General features: G+C 38.9%; 1 protein-coding gene across 2 annotated transcripts in view; it reads right to left on the bottom strand.

Moving 5' to 3' along the window:
• Positions 1–18,892, bottom strand: part of LOC149198647 (uncharacterized) — a 313,246-nt gene that overhangs the window by 268,564 nt on the left and 25,790 nt on the right. For both annotated transcript variants that reach the window (XM_089402093.1, XM_089402094.1), the window contains exon 2: positions 14,198–14,301. In XM_089402093.1, coding sequence (XP_089258219.1) covers positions 14,198–14,301 — 104 coding nt within the window. The remainder of the gene's footprint in view (positions 1–14,197; positions 14,302–18,892) is intronic.

Here is an 18,892-nt window from a genome sequence, read left to right as displayed (position 1 = left end):
AGATGCACAGTAGAATACTAATTTCTGCCAAATAATTACTTCCTAATGATTTTCACACAGTATTCTTATGCCATTGATATCATTGAGCAATTACACTTCAGAAAATATCAACAGTAAATGCAGCAGAAACAGTAAAGATCATAGAAAGACAGCCATGCACAACTGAGAGAATATTTTTACCCTGGAAGACCAAACCTTGGGAGAAAACGCAGCGAATTTTTTTAGGAGAAATTATTCTTCAGCAAGGTTTACAAATCAACAATTTGTCTAGAAATTTGTGCCAATAATCCAAGTCAAATATCAGTCAAACCTGGTCAAAACTCTGGCAAGTCAACGCAGGTAAAACCAGCCAAAAGTCAAATCTGCAATCAAACTTAGACCTGGCCAGACTCGTCCCTGTGATCAAACCTACAATCAACTCTGCCCTATTCTGTGATCAAACTCCTGTTCTGCAGTCAACGCCCACTCAAATAGCTTGATCAGACAAATGATAAACTTGGTCAACTTGCTGCGGTCAGACTTAGTCAACATCTCACATGTGCAGCCTCTAGAAACTGGTCAAATTTGTCCTCTTTTCACATGTGTGGCCCCCAAGAAGAATAGAAAGAATAGATAAAGAGAGAGAAGACTTACTCTTGCCTGGTTGAGAAAATGAGATGTCACATCATCTATATATACTTGTCAAATGGGGGTAAAATAACCCAAGGGACACGTCCTTTCACCCTCCTAGGCTGACTTGACTTTTCTAGGCCAACTTGTCATTCAAAATTCCTTTTTTTAATTTAAATTTTCATAATTCTTCTAGGCTGAATTAGGTATGCGAGAATACCTCTCAATGCTACACAAAAAATCAACACATGTCGCGTTAGAAGAATGTTGTTCCCATGGCACCCTTGGCTAACTCTGTCCTCTCAGCATATTTCCACGATGGATAGAGAGAATCCAATGAGGCTATTGTGGAGAAATTCGAAAGAAGATTTCAAGAAGATATTGTAGACAAGATAACTTTACTAATTCCCAACTAGTGACCACAAATGTTGTCAATGGGACTAAAAAGTACAATGTTGAAGCGAACAAAGTTCCTTCTACGGATTAATTACTGCAAAAGACTTGGAATATAAAGATATCCATGAGGATACAAATATTATATTTTAAAATCTCTGAATGAGAATGATGATAAAATGAGAATGAAAGGCTTGCTTATGTACCAAGCAGGTGTCTCTTCATGGAGATTCATGTCTCATTTAGACATGACACTTCAACCTAATTACTAATTAACTAATCATTATTTATAATTATTATCATTTACATTATTTTACATTATTTCCTATATATTTATTCATAACAAATGTATAAATAACTAGTGAATGTGAAGGCAACTCCTACCGCTAATCTAATAAAAGAAGAGGAAAAGAACTAATTACTCTACAGAAAATGCAAAATGCAGTGCAGATACAAACCTACAAGATCAAAGAGATCAAAACCATGTCAGCGATACATTATTATTTTGAAAATATGCTAAGGCATGAAGTAGAGTGGGAAGAGGACGGGGATGGCTCCCGATCTAACTCATCTACTACTATGAGGGGACCAATAAATTCCTTAAGGATGTTTTCCAAAGAATATTCAAGGTCTAAGAAATGGTCCATCTCATGGATGTACACCATGGTTTAAAATGAGAGCTAGGCAAAACGTTCATGGAGTCAGTCAACCTACACAGGAAAGGTGAGGTGAGAAAAAGTCTAAGGCCATACCCTTACCCTTAGGGTTGAAAAGAGCACATGACAAGATTTCTTTTCTAACTAAGTATCACAATGATCTCTCAATTTTTACAAACGGAGATAATATTGAATGCAATAAACAGTGTAACCAATATTTAATTTCGTCAGCAACTCATACACATGAAGCCAATCCAACAATACATAATGGGTTGGAAACCTACAATCCTTCCAATACTAAAGTTAGTTTAAGCCCCAAGGGTTAGCTCAACTAGTCAAATAAGTGCCTCGCCGTTCGGGAGGTCACAGGGTCAATTCTCCCCAAAGCCCTTGGGGTTAGGCCTAGCTATTAGCCGTGGAGCTTGATACCCTTGATCAAGCTCAGATATTTCCGTGGACATAGTGGCCACCCAGTGACCGCGGGTGTCCCTGAACGACACCATTAAAAATAAATTAAAAAATAATAATAATAAATAAATAAACAAATTATAAAATATAAAATAAATAAATAAAAAATAAACAATTGCTAGTAAACTATATTGTCCTAAATTCTATTACTATTGTTATGTCCTTACAACCAGCCTCAGTAATCAACCAGAGTTTGTTGCCTTTTTATTACCACAACCAATTCAATCGGACTTTGCCTTGCCACTAGAGACGTTTGAGGCTACAAACAAACCTCGGGGACACTCGCTGCCATAAACCTGGCCTTAGGAATGGTTTTGTTGTCATAGAGATAATCAGCTGCCAAATAATTGCTCATGTAGGGTCCACAGTCATCAAGAGGGCCTCAAAGAGTATTTCGCCTCCATAGATTTCACCTTAATGGTATGTCACTAACATAAGGAATCCCCCACGAGTAACTCGCAGCCACAATGGGGTCTATTCAAACCCTCGTTGTCACAACGTGATCCTTCAAGGGTGATTTTCTTGTCATAGTTGAGCCTTAAAATCCCCTCGTTGCCTCAAATCTAGCCCAGGGAACTTCGCTGCCAAATATTAACCTTAGAACTAATGTGTTGTCACAAGAATGTACCTCCAAGATGGGTTGCTGCAGGGCCTGGGTTGCTGCCTCGTGTAGGGCCTCAGGGATATTTTGTTGCTCAGTTAGTGCTTTTGAATTAAGGTATTGCCTTAGATAACCTTTGATAATGTTACAAGGGTGATCCACTCCCAAATCAAGCCCTAGAATTAACATGTTGCCACAGGACCCCCTTAGAAAATGTCACGGGGGTGAGCCGCTGCTCCAGCAAAACCTTGAACTAGCCTACGCTGCCCCAAACAATCCTTCGATGCTCAACGAATGCTACAGAACCTCGCTGCCACATATTTACTACCTCAGAAACCCTTGATTACCACAAACAGATGAATGATGCCTCAAATCATGCTAAACATAGTAGAAAGAGAGGATTGGCTAGTGTGGAATCTTTCACACCCAAAACCAATCAGACAACATAAAAACAAAACAAAACAAAAAAGGGATCTTAAAACCCTCTAAGAGCCTCAACTCAAAAATCAGAAAAATGCACAATCCATGATGATTATGTTGGAAACTTGGTTATATTGATAGGGGAAGTGAATTAGTATAACATTGATTTGATCATCATTAACCATTTTTTACTTCTCATTAAGCAATTAACTTATCCATTAATTAACCAACAAAACATATGAGCAGCAAATCAAAAACACAATAGTAAATACATGAAAATGCAAACTCAAACTACATAAGCAACGCACAATCATGACACATGAACACCAGGAATTTTAGGTGGAAACCCTTCTAGGACAAAAACCACCAAACATTTTTAGTTATTCTTCTTGTCAATCTTCTTTTACAATGTATTGGCACCAACCAGTATACAAGCACCGATTTGCAAGATATGCGAGCACCCACTCGCTTTTTACATCAACTTTTGTAGGCACCCACCTATAGGAGGCTTCAACCTCTCTTTTTTTCTGCAAGCTAGAACTTACTTGGAGCACCCACTCCTTACAGGCTCCAATCTATTCCCCTGATACATGAAAGTTTTAAATTGGTGGCTCACCTGGTCTTTAATTCTGAAAACCTCCTCTTTGTCTCTGCTCTATACTCTGTCTCTGCCTCCTTTACAGCTGCTTATCTCCTCTGCTCCTCTTCCTCAATTTTGTTTCACTTCTGATCTTCTTCCTCTTCCTCTCTTTGCCAAGTAGTTCACGAACTAGGTCTCGCACACTTCAATCAACTTACAGTCCTGCATTCCAAAAATCCACCTTTATATATACCTCATTGTCTGTCTGTTTTCCAATTCAGGGATTTGATATGAGAAGGTGGTCTACTCAGTCGTTTCACATTCTTCTCAAAGCTGGAATCGACATTTGCATAACAAAATGCCTAGCAAGGGAATGAACAGTATTCCAAATGTTTGTTTGTATTCCAAATGCCTTGCACAAAAATGAATAGTGCTCAACCTTTGGAGTTAGGGATAAGGATTTTTCATTAAGGATTTTCATGTATGCAATTGATCACCTCCTACTCGAACATACACACAAAAATAAGTCAATGAAATTTCAAACTCCTCTCACAAAAGATAGTAACCATACAATCTGCATGCTTTGAATGACCACACTACTAACATATTCATGAACCATGATGATACTTTGCCCATCTCTGGTTTTCTCAGATTTCTTCCAATCCCATTCACATTTCAGCACTTTCTTTCGAAGTTTGGTGCCTCATAATGTTAAATTTGGGTACCAGAAGACAAGTGGTTCCTTACGGCTTTGATCTTTGGCCTAAGGAAAAGTGTCCAAATTAATTTAAAAGTGACTTTATAAATGGTAAAATCAATTTAATTTAATTTAGAAGTGACTTTATAAGTGGTAAAATCAATTCAATTTAATTTAAAAGTGACTTTATAAGTGGTAAAGTCAATTTAATTTAAAAGTGACTTTATAAGTGGAAAAGTTACATTCTAATTTAAAAGTTACTTTATAAGTGGTAAAGTTACAATCTAATTTAAAAGTGACTTTATTAAAGTCAATGAAGAATTAGAAAGTGAAAAAGTGACTATGGAAATGGTCATACGTTTGAATGACTTACTTAACGCAGTTGAATCCCAAAAATGATATCTAATATAATGCACTGCGTAAATCCCCCATACTTAAGTGGGTCTTTATTTAAGTGGGTGAGTTAAAAATATAAAGTGAGAAATAAATGCACATTTATTCTCATCCCTAGATCTAAATGAATCTCAGCCATTAGATCTTAGGGTAACCCAAAAGGTCACTTAGAGAGTAAAAAGAGAAGAGAAGAAAAGATCAATTAATTCTTTCATGAGCATTTGAGAGAAAGAGAAGAGAGAGCAATGAGAAAATTTCTGAGCAGTGAGGAAGTGAAGGAGAGCAGCAAGAAGACATTTCAGCAAATCTGTGCAGCAACATTTATTGGCACATATCCCAAGGGAAAACCGTACAACAAGAGAAAGCAACAGAAATCAAGGAAGAGGGACATCAACAAGGGCACGAATTTCGAGGGCAGTTTTTGGGCATGATTTTCAAGGTAGACGTACTGCTGAAATCCATACAGTCTATACAGCAGGTTTCACGCACGTTTTTCGAGGCAGGTCATACAACATTTAATGCTGTTTTATCGCTGGAAAATTCATGTTTTGGCTGTTTGCTGATTGTCACGATTTTTGAGGCAGAGTTCAAGTACAGAAATCGAGATAAGTTGTAATTTGTGGTTGCTGAAATTTTTACTGTGTATTTCAGTTTCTCTGTAAAAGCATTTTCAGAAATAAAGAAGAGCTCTCAAACTGGTTTTCCCCAAGAGTTGTAGGAGGTTTTTCCAGGGTCACATTGACCAAAAATCACTGTTATTTTCTGTGTGTGGCTGTCATAATTTTGCTGTGTTTTATTTCTGCAATTTCAACAGTTGTGAAATCTCTAAATTTGTGTTTTCCAGAAAATATTGTCATTTCTAGATTTCAAAATTTTTTATCATCCTTGGATTTAAAACTAAATGCATGGAGTGATAAGGAAAACTGATAACCAGAGTGGGGGTTGAAATTCTTCACATAACAGTTCTGATATCACTTTCAATGGCGTCTGATATACTACACCAACAAATTCTGGAACACTTCTGCAACAGAATCCTGAGCCACATCTGCAGTTGACACAGGTTGCATATATGTTCCTTTGCCACCATTAATACAGATTTACAGAGTTGTTCTCCTATAAGGCAACCATTGCATAAACTTTTCGTTATGTTTACTATAATAAGAGTTACAACAGGCTGCAAATGATTTTCTTTGAGTTCTGTCCTGAGGTCCTTTTCTTCAATACCCTGGGCACAAACTCCCCTTGGACAGGTCTGAGGTACTGAGGAATCAGAGACTTAATATGCCACTTCATATTTGCAATAATGTACCGCTCTGCTGTTTAGGCTGAGGTTTTACAGGACCATTTTGTACCAGTTCTGTTTCCAACCAAACAGATATCATGTCTCTCCTATGCAGCCTTGGTTCATCCCTTTCTTATGTATGATAATTCTTCCTTTCTGAATTCCAGGCATCAACAAAGAAACTGAAGAATGGGTCTCTCCTTGAATTAGATAAAATGAGCTCATTCAAATTCTGGCACTGCCCATAGACAAACCTTTTACATGACACCATAAATGTATCTACAGATGGAAAAGGGCAAAGAAGATACATTTCTAGCAACAAGTCATAACAAAAATCCACAAAGCCTCAAGGTGGCAGTTGTTGAAGAATCTAGGGCAAATAGTTATGATAGGATTCTTCTAGCAATGATAACAATTTGTGAAGCACTTTCACTTTTCTTGTTAGCTTGATCTTCTTCTTATTATTAGTGCATATTCTTCTTACTTCATCAAACTGCTACCAAAAATACAAAAGACGAACACAAGATGTTGCCTCTCTGCCAGGGCAAAACCTCTCTCTCTTAGAGAGGAAAACCCTCTCTCAAATTTCTCTTATTGAAGCTTCTATTGATAAATGCCAAACCCTAGACCCTTGACAAGAATATGCTCCAAGCACAAGTCAAGTCTTTGTCCTTCTTATTCCGGCACTTCGTACTCCTCCTTCCAGCACTTCGTCCTCCTTCCGAGAATTCGTTCTTCTTCCTGCAACTCATATTAATTCTAGAAGAGATATTGCTCCTTTATCCTTAGTGGACTCTTTCACATATGAGGAGTAGCTCCTCTCTTTGCCCAACCGAGCTCTTTCTTCGATATAGTTGCAGGCCTGATATGACAGCAATGCAGCCCTATTTCTTCACACGTGTGAGCGGATTCCTTAGGGGAATGTCCTCTCTTCTTCGCTTGAGTGAGCTTCCTCTTCACTTGAGTGAGAGGGCCATATAGGCCTATGTTTCTAGCCCAAACAATGAGATATGTGACTGTGGTAGAGGGCCGCTATGACAGAAGATAGACCCTCTCTTTCTCGCACGTGTGACTATAATTTGACCTTAGAATAGGCTTCCAAGGCTCGAAACTGAATCAAGGGCCGAGTCAGAGCAATTGACCGGGCCAGTTGACCGGTTGACCAGGCAAACCCTGAGTTGAACCAAGCTATTTTAAAAACCATGACCAAGACTAGTCTATATACCATATGTTAGATAGACCAAAATTATGGTGACTAGTTGATGTTAAATGATGTACCATGTGTCGAGAGTATCGACCAAGATTATGGTGAGGATGCACCATAGGTCAAAGGTACCAACCAGAATTATGGTAACTTGTTGATGTTATTGGTTTACCATGTGTCACAGTTGTTGACCAAATTATGGTAACCTATTGATGCTATTGATTTACCATGTGTCACAATTGTTGACCGAACTATGGTAACTTGTTTTACCATGTGTCACAATTGTTGACCAGATTATGGTAATTGGATGATGTTGATGTTGATAACCTTTTCTAGAGAAATATGTCAACATGAGAATATTTGGATAGTCATTACGAATACCTCCCTAGCTAAGAGGGATTGTTAAATTTTGTAGCTATGGTCAGTCTATATAATTAACATTTTAACCCTTGAAATATATGATGAAGATATAAGACATGCTCTTGACGTCACCTTATTGGTTAGCCCTTGAAATAATTAATATGCAACATGTTCTTCATGTTGACCTCATAAAGAGCGAAAATTGAATTTTCAAATTATATTGTATTTGCCTCAAAATTGTAAAGACGGCCCTCCAAAAGTCGAGGTTTGTCTGCCCTCTTGGACAAACCCATCCGGCGTCATAGACAAGTATAAATAGAAGCTTCGACCTCCCTCTTGGACAAACCCATTCGGCGTCATAGACAAGTATAAATAGAAGCTTCGACCTCCTCCAAAAGGGCAACTCAATTATCATTTGTTCAGATGCAATTCGGATCATCTGAGGCAAGGAAGCAGGACGAAATCTGAGGCAAGATAGAGAGACGAAATCCAAGGAAGACTGTAATCTCTGTGACAGAAAATAGTCAATTGATGAGCAAACCAAATCTTTGAGGCAAACGAAGTTCTTGAGCAAAAGACCAGACGTGTATCTTGGGCAGAGGGTCGAACTATGGGCAGATCTATTTCTGGGCAATTTGACCAGGTTCTACTAGTCAGTTTGACTTTATGACTAGATGTATCTCTGTTGAACTGAATGATTTCTCTAAGAAAAGGGTTGCTGGGTTTTTCCCCCTTGTGGGTTTTCCCATGGTAAAATGCTTTGTCTCTCTTGTGCAGCTATCTCTTACTATCATTCTTATTCTACTGTTGATGATCTTCCTTGTAATTGCTTAATGATAAATGTGAATTCAAATAAATTTAAATGAACATCAGCAGAAGTAATTATCAGTTAAGAAGACCGTGAAAAATTAACACCAACAAAGTAGGTCGTACCATCGTTCGTACAGATTTCAGAGCACGTTGCCTCGATTTTCATGCAAACTGTAATTTTCAAAATTGTTGTCCGTTTGATTAATTCTCAGAGCTATTTTTCCCTGTAAGGAAGCTCTTGTAGGTTTTGAAGATTTGAATGATGAACTGATCTAGAAGGGCAAAAATATTTGTGTACTGTGATTGCTTTTCTCATTTTTTGCTGCATGCAAAAGTTAATATTACCAGCAAGTAACTAGATCTGATTCTTTTGCTTAGATAATTGGTTTTAGAGTATTTTAACATGGTATCAGAGCTCTAGCTCTAAGAGAAAAAACCAGATCTAAGGAGATGTTTGATGCCTTAGTATCGCATTTTCAAAGTGATAACATGAGTCGGAAAATGATTCTCAAAACTAAGCTCAGAGAGTGCAGAATGAACCCCTCTGACAACGTGACCAGCTACTTATGAAGATCACACAGATCCGTGACCAGCTCGGGAATATCTTCCCAATTAGGAGAGACTTTGGGATGACTGCATCCAAGGGGAGACTTGTAAAGAGTCCAGGACCAGCAAGCAAGGAGGAGGAGCAGCTGATGAAAACTTAGCACTACTCAGCAAGATGAAGAAGACCAAACGGAAAGTTTCCATCAAGAAGGGTGATAGTCAGCGAGAGGGACAGCAATACGAGTAGAAGAGAGATATGAGCAAGATCAAATGTTATATCTGCCATAAGAACAGCCACTTTGCTTCTCAGTGTCCAAAAATGAAGAAGAGAAAGGGGAAGTCGTAGACAATTGCACGAACAGCAGAGACACAGCTGAGCGAATTTGATTCCAAGTTGGAGAGTGACCTTTCACTTGTGTCTTGACTTTCTACCAACACCATTGCTAGAAGCGTCTGGTACTTGGACAATGGCGCCTTCCAGTCGTTTTGCAAAGGTCAACTTAGGCATCCATATTGAGCTTGGTAATGATGCCAGGTATGCAGTGAAGGGACAAGCAACAATTTAGTTCCATCTTGAATCAAGAGGGTCCTTTGATGCACAGGAGGTACTCTATGTACCTGGCCTAAAGAAGAATCTTTTGTCCATCTCAGTCTTAGAGGACAAAAGTTATAAGGTTAACTTCCAAAGGGCGCAAGTGCCCATCTGCCCAGAGGGAGCCAATCCACAAACTGCAGTGAGGATTGTAGTCCAAGAGGGGAACTTGTGTAGACTTCAGGGTCAACATGCTTAGGCACTAGAGCACACCAGTGAAAGCATGTGCAAGCTTTGGCACAAGAGAATGCGACATCTCCATCACAGAGCTCTACCATTACTGAGACGAATGGTCACTAGGCTTCCAAACTTCAGTCTGGACCAACAGGTGATGTGCAAAGGGTGTGCACTTGGCAAGAATGTTAAGGCATCTTTCCCTAGCAGCGAGACTCGATCCAAAGTCATTTTGGATTTGATCCATTCTGATTCAGCAGGGCCTACATCAGTATCTTCAGTAAACGGTGCATCTTACTATGTGACCTTCATTGATGACTACTCTAGGAAAGCCAAGGTCTACTTCATGAAGACCAGGGGAGAGGTCTTCAGTCATTTCAAAGCTTTCAAAGCTCAAGTGGTAAACATGGCAGGAAGGAAGATCAAGGTGCTGAGAACACACAACGGGGGTGAATACACCTCTAATGAGTTCATAGATTTCCGCAAGGAGGCATGCATCAAGAGGGAGAAGACAATGGCCTACAACTTGCAGCAAAATAGGGTTGCAGAGAAGAAGAATTGGTTTATCATTCGTGAGGTGAAGGCTATGATCCGTGATCATAGTTTTCCAATGTTTCTGTGGGTCGAGGCATGTAACACATTCGTGTATTTGCGTAACAGGAGCCCAAACCAGATTTTAGATGTAAGACACTGGAGGAAGCATTCATAGGGAAGAAGCCAGAGATAGGACATCTCAGGATATTTGGTTGTCCTGTCTACATCCACATCCCTTCAAAAAAGAGGACAAACTTACAGCCCTCAAGTGAGAGGGTCATCTTGGTGGGAAATAGCGAGGATTCAAAGGCTTATAGAGTCTTCCTAACATGTTAGCAAAAGACAGTGTTGAGCCGAGATGTCAAGTTTGCGGAGAACTTGCCATCTAGGAAATCTCGGGACCTACCAATAGCTGCAGAGGGGCCTCAGGAGGAGGAACCAAAGGAGGAGTTGAAAGCAGAGACTTCCAATAGCTTATATAGTCAGCTTTCGATGCAAGAGGAGCAGTCAACTCCTTCAACATTAGTCAAGACGCCTAGGTGGGTGAAGCAAACCTTGTGAGATGCTCAGGAGCATGTTCAGCCTCCCAGGAGCACTTTCAGGGAAAGCAGACCTCTGTGAAAGTTTCTAACGTACATGGATTTGATGACCGACATCATAGACTTGGAGCCCTCTACCTTTGAGGAAGCAGCTAACCAGCAGCTGTGAAGAGATGCCATGGTGGAGGAGCACAACTCCATGAAGAATGATGTCTGGGAGATTGTGCTGAGACCAAGGGGGAAGTCAGTTGTGATTTCCAAGTGACTTTACAAGGTAAAGCATGCAACAGATGGCAATGTGGAGAAATACAAGGCCAGATTTGTGGCTTGCAGGATCTCTAAGAAAGAGGGAGTAGACTACAAAGAGATTTTGCTCCCGTAGCCAGATACTCCTCTATTGGAGTAGTTCTTTCAATAGCATCTGAGATGGGATGGAGCATCAATCAAATGGATGTGAAGATCGCATTCCTCAATGATTCCATTGAGGAAGACGTCTACATCAAGCAGCCACAAGGGTTTGAGGTCGGTGACAAAGAGACCCATGTATGCAGGACTAAGAAAGCCATGTATGGACTCAAACAGGCACACAAGGCCTGGTATGCTAGGATTACATAGGATTCACCCAGAGTGTGGCAGATCCAAACCTATACTTATTGTTGGTTGGATCTAAGCCCCTCATGTTGGTGTTGCATGTGGACTATCTCTTCGGACAATTGCAGAGAGACTGATTGCAAGTTGCAAGTCAGACCTAGAATCAGAATTTGAGGTGAAGGGTATCAGACCTAGAATGCATTAATTTCTGGGACTTGAGATTTGTCAGCAATCGAGCTAGATCTTCCTCAGGCAGGAGTACACTCTAGACATCTTAAAGAGATTAAGGATGGAGGATAGCAGATCAATGGCCACTCTGATGATGACTAAGCTGAAGAAGATTGATTACTCAATTTCAAAGATGATAGACTCTAGACAGTACAGGAAGTTGATTGGCTCACTGATGTATCAGGTCAACACTCAGCCAGACATCAGCTTTCTTGTTAACATCGCAAGCCAATTCATGGTAGAACTGAGGGAGGTTCACTGGGTTGCAGCAATGCACGTGCTTAGATATTTGCAAGGCACACAAGGATATGGATTGCAGTACCTTAGTGGAAATGGTGTGAGGTTGCAAGGGTACTCAAATTCAGACTAAGGCAGGAAGTGATACAAATCGGAAGAGCATCTTTGGGTGTTGCTTCAATTCGGGGTCCGCAGTCATTTCTTGGTTCAGCGGAGAGCAGACCTCAGTAGCACTGAGTTCCACTGAGGCAAAGTACATGGCGCCCAGTCTAGCTGTTTGTGAAGCCATTTGACTTCGCAAGCTACTCACAAGATTGTTTGGTCATAAGCTTGAGCGGACAGTGATCAATTGCAATAACCCGAGTTGTAGCAAACTCTCACAGAATCTTGTGTTTCATGACAGGTCAAAGCATATTGAGATCAAATACCACTTCATCGGAGAGATGGTGCTGAGGAGAGCAATCAAGCTCCAATATATTTCTACAAAGGAGCAGTTGGCAAACATTTTCACCAAGCCCTTGGTGAAGGGCAAGTTCGTCTGGTTTTGGGAGAAGCTTGGGGTGGTGGCGAATACCTTCCTCGCTAAGGAGTGTTAGTGTTTGTAGCTTAGACAGGTATTTCCATGAGGGTGTCTACTTATGGAAATCGTCATTATGAGTATCCTATGTTTTTTCAGAAGTTCAATTTATTAACTAATTAATAAAGTGAACATTTTTTTTATGAAAATGATTTTTAATTAATAAAGTGACTAAAGTGGGTCACTTAGTAATTTAATTAAAAGAGAATCATTTGATCTCACAGTTAGATCTCCACCATTGAATATGAGGTTTTTGGCTCATGTCAAAGTTACAAAAGAAAGGGAAAAGGACAAAGACACAGAGAACATTCATTTCACGAGTCACATGAGTTAAGGAGAAAAACTGAGATCTGATTTTCAGCCATTGGCGAGGATTTCAGCAGTGTTAAAGCAAGGAGAAGCCAGCCAGTCTTCAGAAAGGCCAAACATCCAGTTAGCAGCAAAGAAAATAGCAACCTTACAGCCCAACAGAGCAGGCCGTTCTGCCATCCATACAGATTCCATACAGCCATATGGATTTGAGAGCAAGCTGCCTCAATTTCCGTGTAAACTGTAATTTTCAGGTTTGTTATTCATTTGATTAATTCTCAGAGCCATTTTTCCCAGTAAGATAGTTTCTGTAGGTTCTGAAGATAATTTTAAATGATGAACTGATCTAGAAGGGCAGAAATATTTGTGTGCTGTGTGATTGCTTTTCTCATTTTTCGCTGCATGCAAAAGTTGATATTACCAGCAAGTAACTACATCTGATCAGTTTCCTTAGATAGCTGGTTTTGGGATACTTTCACAATAAGAAGAGCTCTAGTTGAGCCTATGTTGTAATCTGCATTACTCTGAGATTTCTTGGAGCTGAGCAAGGCCCCCTCTCTGATGCCAAAATTCCCATTTGAGTTTCTAAGGTAAATATTTATGTTCTATAGTGTGTAAATGTATGAATTTTCTGTTTTGAATTTCTCGTATCACTACACAGCAAAATCTGAAATTGGCAGTAGTACAGTGATAAGACAATTACACAGCAAGACTGGTTAATATTAAACCACTGTAATTTACCAGAAACAATACACTGAGTTAAATAAACCTGCACACAAAAACTTTGAATTTTGGCATTTAAAAATTTAAGGGCATCCCTATTGATCAATTGCATCAGCCATATGCTAACCAATTACAGATCACCTACAGCTAGACACAGGGCCTTATTAATGGTCACATTATGCCTGTCAATGACATATCAAATTAACAGTAAATCTAACTACGGGGCATCGACCATGCCTAACATATGCAAATCTTAAAATCTGACTGTTTGCATTAAGGTGATATACCTTGTGCACATTGTTATATGGTCACTGGTGGAATCAAATGCATGCAATCCCCCTGTATGGGATGGGCTAACCATTGGATATTGACCAATGGTGTAAGGACCTAATGAGAGGTTTGAGTGGTTATTAGCATTCCTATACCAATCATCATGCATCCATGTTGCTTAAGTCAGTCTGCATCGATAAAAACCCTATATACCTAGCTGTGTGTCTTCCATGGGCTGCAGGTGGCAAAAGTGGGACAGTGGCTGTTCCAGTCTTATGTGTACTGTTTAACATGGAATTTGAGCAACATAATGTATCAATGACATTACAAAACAGAGAGATACCAAGTGACTATAATAAAGCAAGTAAATATTTCCATTTATACATCAGGTGTCAAAAAATTACAAATTAATAAGGCGATTGTTGATAGTCTTGCACTCTTGAATAATTTCCTCCTCGGCAAAGAGGTCTTCAACTGTACATGTTTCTTTGTCCAAAATTGAATCCACCTGCAGCAACAAATATTTCCTTCTTGTTAACAAGATTAATTCATTTTGAAACCTTCAAGATATCGCTATAAGCAACACGCACTGAGCTACATTTAATAGCAGTAAAGAAAATAAAGAATACCATATAGCCTAGGTTAAGCCTATCACCTCTTTTAACAAGGTGAAGGATGAACTCCAATCATGTTGAGCTTGAATCTCTCACATAGCAATGTCTATGTACACATAACACATGTTTATGGGCATAAACAACAATATTGGTAGAAGTTAACCGCAGTTCCGGAAATTAACAAATCAAAGACTAGAACCAATTGGGGTCTTATGTTTCTTGTAAACAATTTTGGGATGTTGTGTGGTAAGCTCTAATCATGTTAGCATGTCTAAATCCTTCACACAGCAATGTCTGCGACACTGAACATATAAACAGAGATCTGGACATTAACCACAGTTCTGGATGTGAACCAATCACAAACTGGAACCAATTGGAAGCCTATCCTTCCTGTAAATGGTCTTAGGATGTTGACTGATAGGCTCAAATCATGTCAACATGCATGAATCCTTCACATGGCAATGCCTAGGAAACTGTTAACATATAAACACATACATCTATAGGCATATACAATAATATTAGTGGAAGATAACCGTAATTCTGGACATTAACAAATCACAAACTATAACCAAATCCTGATGAGAATAATGGAATTTGCTGTGTCAAACGATGGCGTCAAGTCAAATTTTGGCACTCACATTTGAAAAGAGAGGTGATAAGCAAAAGATACCCACTGAAAACCTAAAACATATCTTTTCAAACAAAACAATTAAAAGAGAGCAAATATATACTAGCATATCCCCAACATAGGGGAACAGAATACCGAAGAGAATACAAGGTGGATATGTTGTAAAAGGAAAGTAGTGTTATTTTTTGATAGTGTGTTGTGGACTATGATGTTCCAATAACATTTCTAGGCGCAAATATGTTTCACAAAAAATTTGAAAATCCAAATATTTCATAGATGTACATTCTATCTAAGTTGGAGGAGCAACAATACAAGAGAACCATTATGCTATAAGCAACCCCATGCATGTGCAACTTGCAACCTTACAAGAGTCATTCATTACAAATTTACGTGTTAATTTATAAGATGTTATTGGTGTTGCCTTCTACAACTATGTACAAAACGATGTTCAAAAATAGAAGAGGCAATGTTTGTCCCTCGTTGTCATAATATAGAATGACAATTGGGGGGATGGGTTGAGGCTACAAAAAGATTATTTGTGCAAGTGACAAAGGCTATAGAATTGGGTTGCCAGTCAGCAGCCTGATTTGATGCCAAAAATTCTCCACTTCTTGCTCTGGTCATATTTCTCTCTCCCATCCAACATTCCTTCTTGAAGTAAGGTGGGTCATCCATCAGTAGGTACTTTAACCATTTTGTAATCATGTGCTTTCACTTATTGTTTTAGGCATGCTAATATGAATCAAGGGGCGATCTAGATGATTGACCAATCTTGATTGTATGCTTGTTCCCTCACTTCACCTAGGAGGTTCGTCTTTGACTCTATTCCGATGGGACCTCCTCTGATGCCTTAGGGTTCTAGGAAGGACACTTATGCGAAGGCTTTGATTGTAGTAGCGTGTCTATGATATCCCATACTTACCGCTTTCTATATTTCCAATTATTCCATCTCAATTCATCGGGCTGGTGGTCACTGCCCATGGGGAGTGGCACCCTCTCGTCCTTGAGTCTAGGATGGTGTTATCACGCCATTATGTATTGAAACCCGCATGAAACTTTTAGATAGTCAACCCTATCATGGTTGAAAGTCTCTCCATTCAGACTGATGTTTTCCAATCTCTGGGGAGTGTCCCTAGATGATGTATGCTATTATCCACTTAATATTCCTACATAAAACTTCAATTTGATTGGCATAAACAAAGCTTCAATTTTGACTTGTCGATAAGCAACCAAATGTGAAGTAGTTCTTGAGAATAAAATTTATAATGGGTGAAATTAGATTTCTAAGAGTAATAGTAGCAACGAAATTGAAAGAGATGCAAAAAACGAATGTGCGCCTCGAGTGAAATAATTCAAAACAAGTGCACTTCAATATACCATCACATTGCAAAAAAATTGATTCAATGGCCTCCAATATATTCAAAGAGTTAGATTCAAACATAATTGAATGAAATCACAAATTACCTAAGAAGTTGGTTGCACCATAGTGAGTACTAAGTGACAGGTTGTCGTGAGTTCCTTTGCTTGTGGGGGAGGTAGTGGTCTGAAAGACTAGAACATAGAAAGGGCAAATCTCCACAACTACCAAAGAATCTATGAAAAATTGTCCATCCCTTGTACCAGTGCTCCAATATGCATATATGGAAGAAACTTTTCCTCTCTCAGACTAGTTGATCCAATGGCTCAAAACTAGTTGATCCATATTCAATTTTTTTTGTAAAAACACAAAATCTACTTTCTTAGTTTCACTTCTTGAGTGGAAACATCAACAAAAATTGCTTTTCACATCTCATTGAATTAGAAAAATTTCGCTTTTCCTATAGCTCTACTCATGAAGACATTTATCAAAAGCTCCCATTTTCTCATTAAAACTATTTGATTTCTTTTCTATGAGATAATTAAATAATAATTTAATTATTTCACAACTTATGACTTTGAAGTCATAATCCTTGAAAATTTACCCAGAGATATGATTTAGATCCACACCAAGTGTCGGCTCAAGACAGAAGCCAATGAAAAAGATGTTACTCAACTCTTCACTTTCCCATGCAAAAGAAGCTCAGACCACGCCTTAGTTGCTAACTAGGAACCACAACCAACATCTGCAATTACCAAATATATAAACTTACTAATTATATACATGCCTAAAAAGGCAATCTTCACACAAAAGGCAAAAGAGCACAAAGGTACAACTTTTGACCAAATGACATAATGGACCATAATAACAAAAAAGCACAAAAGTAGAGGAAAAAGTGTCATTTTGCATTTGAGTGAAAATAGTCCCACTGGAATCACTTTTTCACCAAGGTCAAGAGGAGGTAATCAAATCTGATGATTGGAACCCTAATGGTTTGAATATCGAAAATGCAAAACTGCCCAAAATAGTAGTTTCCTCAAAATTGACGAAATTGATTATACAAGTTCCTCTAATCAACAGCTATACTGTGAAGCATCTAGAAATTGACCAGTGTGACTAAGTCTCTCTAGACCTTAACCCTTCAGTAACAATAAGTGCTACTGGGGTTAACAATGGCGATTCAAGGGGGCAATATCCCCCTATGGGAGATGTCAAGAACCACTAAATCTATGTTCTCTGAAATTGTGCCACTGGTCAATGAGAAATGACCTGTCAATATGTGTTTGTCCAATGGGCTATAGAGTCAACTGAATAGTATATTTGCTACTCAACTGCAAATATAATAATGACCATGCCTACCAATCTGCAACCTGCAACTTCTCTCCATAGTACACTCCTCCCACTGCGAAATGAGTTGAAGTCAACAGCTGGGAGAAAGTCATTCAATTAGGTGCCAACGATGAAAAATCTCTGTTAGATGTGAAGGAACACACCAATAAGGCTAATGGTTCCTAAGGTACGAGTACCAGTGTTGATAAAAATTGGCAAAAAGTCATGTTTTTCAAGAAACCAACATTTTTTTTACCTCCACCCCCTTAATTTTTCAACAACAAAAAATCGCATCATGGCCCAAATAGTCACTGAGAAGGCGCGGCAGCAGGGTTTTAAAGGTATATTTGGGTTATATTTTTCCCATTTTGGGTTTTTCTGCTATTGGAGAAGAAAGGAGAAGATCTTGTGGTGATTTTCAAGGAGGGATTGAGGGCCAAACAGCCATTATCATCAACAACAAAGTTCTTTTTTATGGATCAAAGATTCAAGATCATTTGCCAAATCAGCCAGACAAACTTCTCATCTTCGATCCATAGGTATGTTCTTAAATACCCTCATGTTAATGATTTTTTACATACATTTAGGCATGTGCTTGCTTGCCTTTTTGCTTACCAAAGTCTTCCTTCTTTTTTTTCATTTGCTATGATTTTCATGCCCATAAAACAATACCAGGGTTTTTTTCCATATTTGGACAGCAAGCTTGATTTTAGTTTTCAACTTTTTTATGGACCCTCTTATTGCCATTTTTCATTGCAAGTAATCTAATTTAAATTTCTAAAAAAATTGACGTTTAAATGAGGTTGTTATTTTTTTGTGTAGTGGGGGTTTAATGCCATATTTTTGTGTTTTTGGCGCCCTTGGATTGAATTTTGAAGTTGTCCATTTCCATTGCAAATATGCCAAAGGTCTTGGACCCATTTCGGTAGTATGGGGAACCTGAAGATGGAGCAAACCAGCAAATACTGAATTGTAAATTGTGTGAGCTGCATATGACAAGAGGGATTTGCCACTTGAAATACCATCTGGCTAAAATCCTGGGCATGATGTTGGGCTTTGTCCTTCAACTATCCTAGAGGTTATGAGGCCTAAACATGATGCAATTTATGAAAAGGGCAAAAAGGGAGAAGAGGCAGTTGCAAACAAGGTCGAATGTCCAGGTAGATCTTCA

Source organism: Pinus tabuliformis, chromosome 2_1 (assembly GCF_031772625.1).
Source record: "Pinus tabuliformis cultivar Carrire ecotype Pingquan chromosome 2_1, CPIR1, whole genome shotgun sequence".
NCBI classification, from domain to species: domain Eukaryota; kingdom Viridiplantae; phylum Streptophyta; class Pinopsida; order Pinales; family Pinaceae; genus Pinus; species Pinus tabuliformis.
Note: the sequence above shows the minus strand (reverse complement) of the source record. Positions and strands in the feature narration are given on the sequence as shown.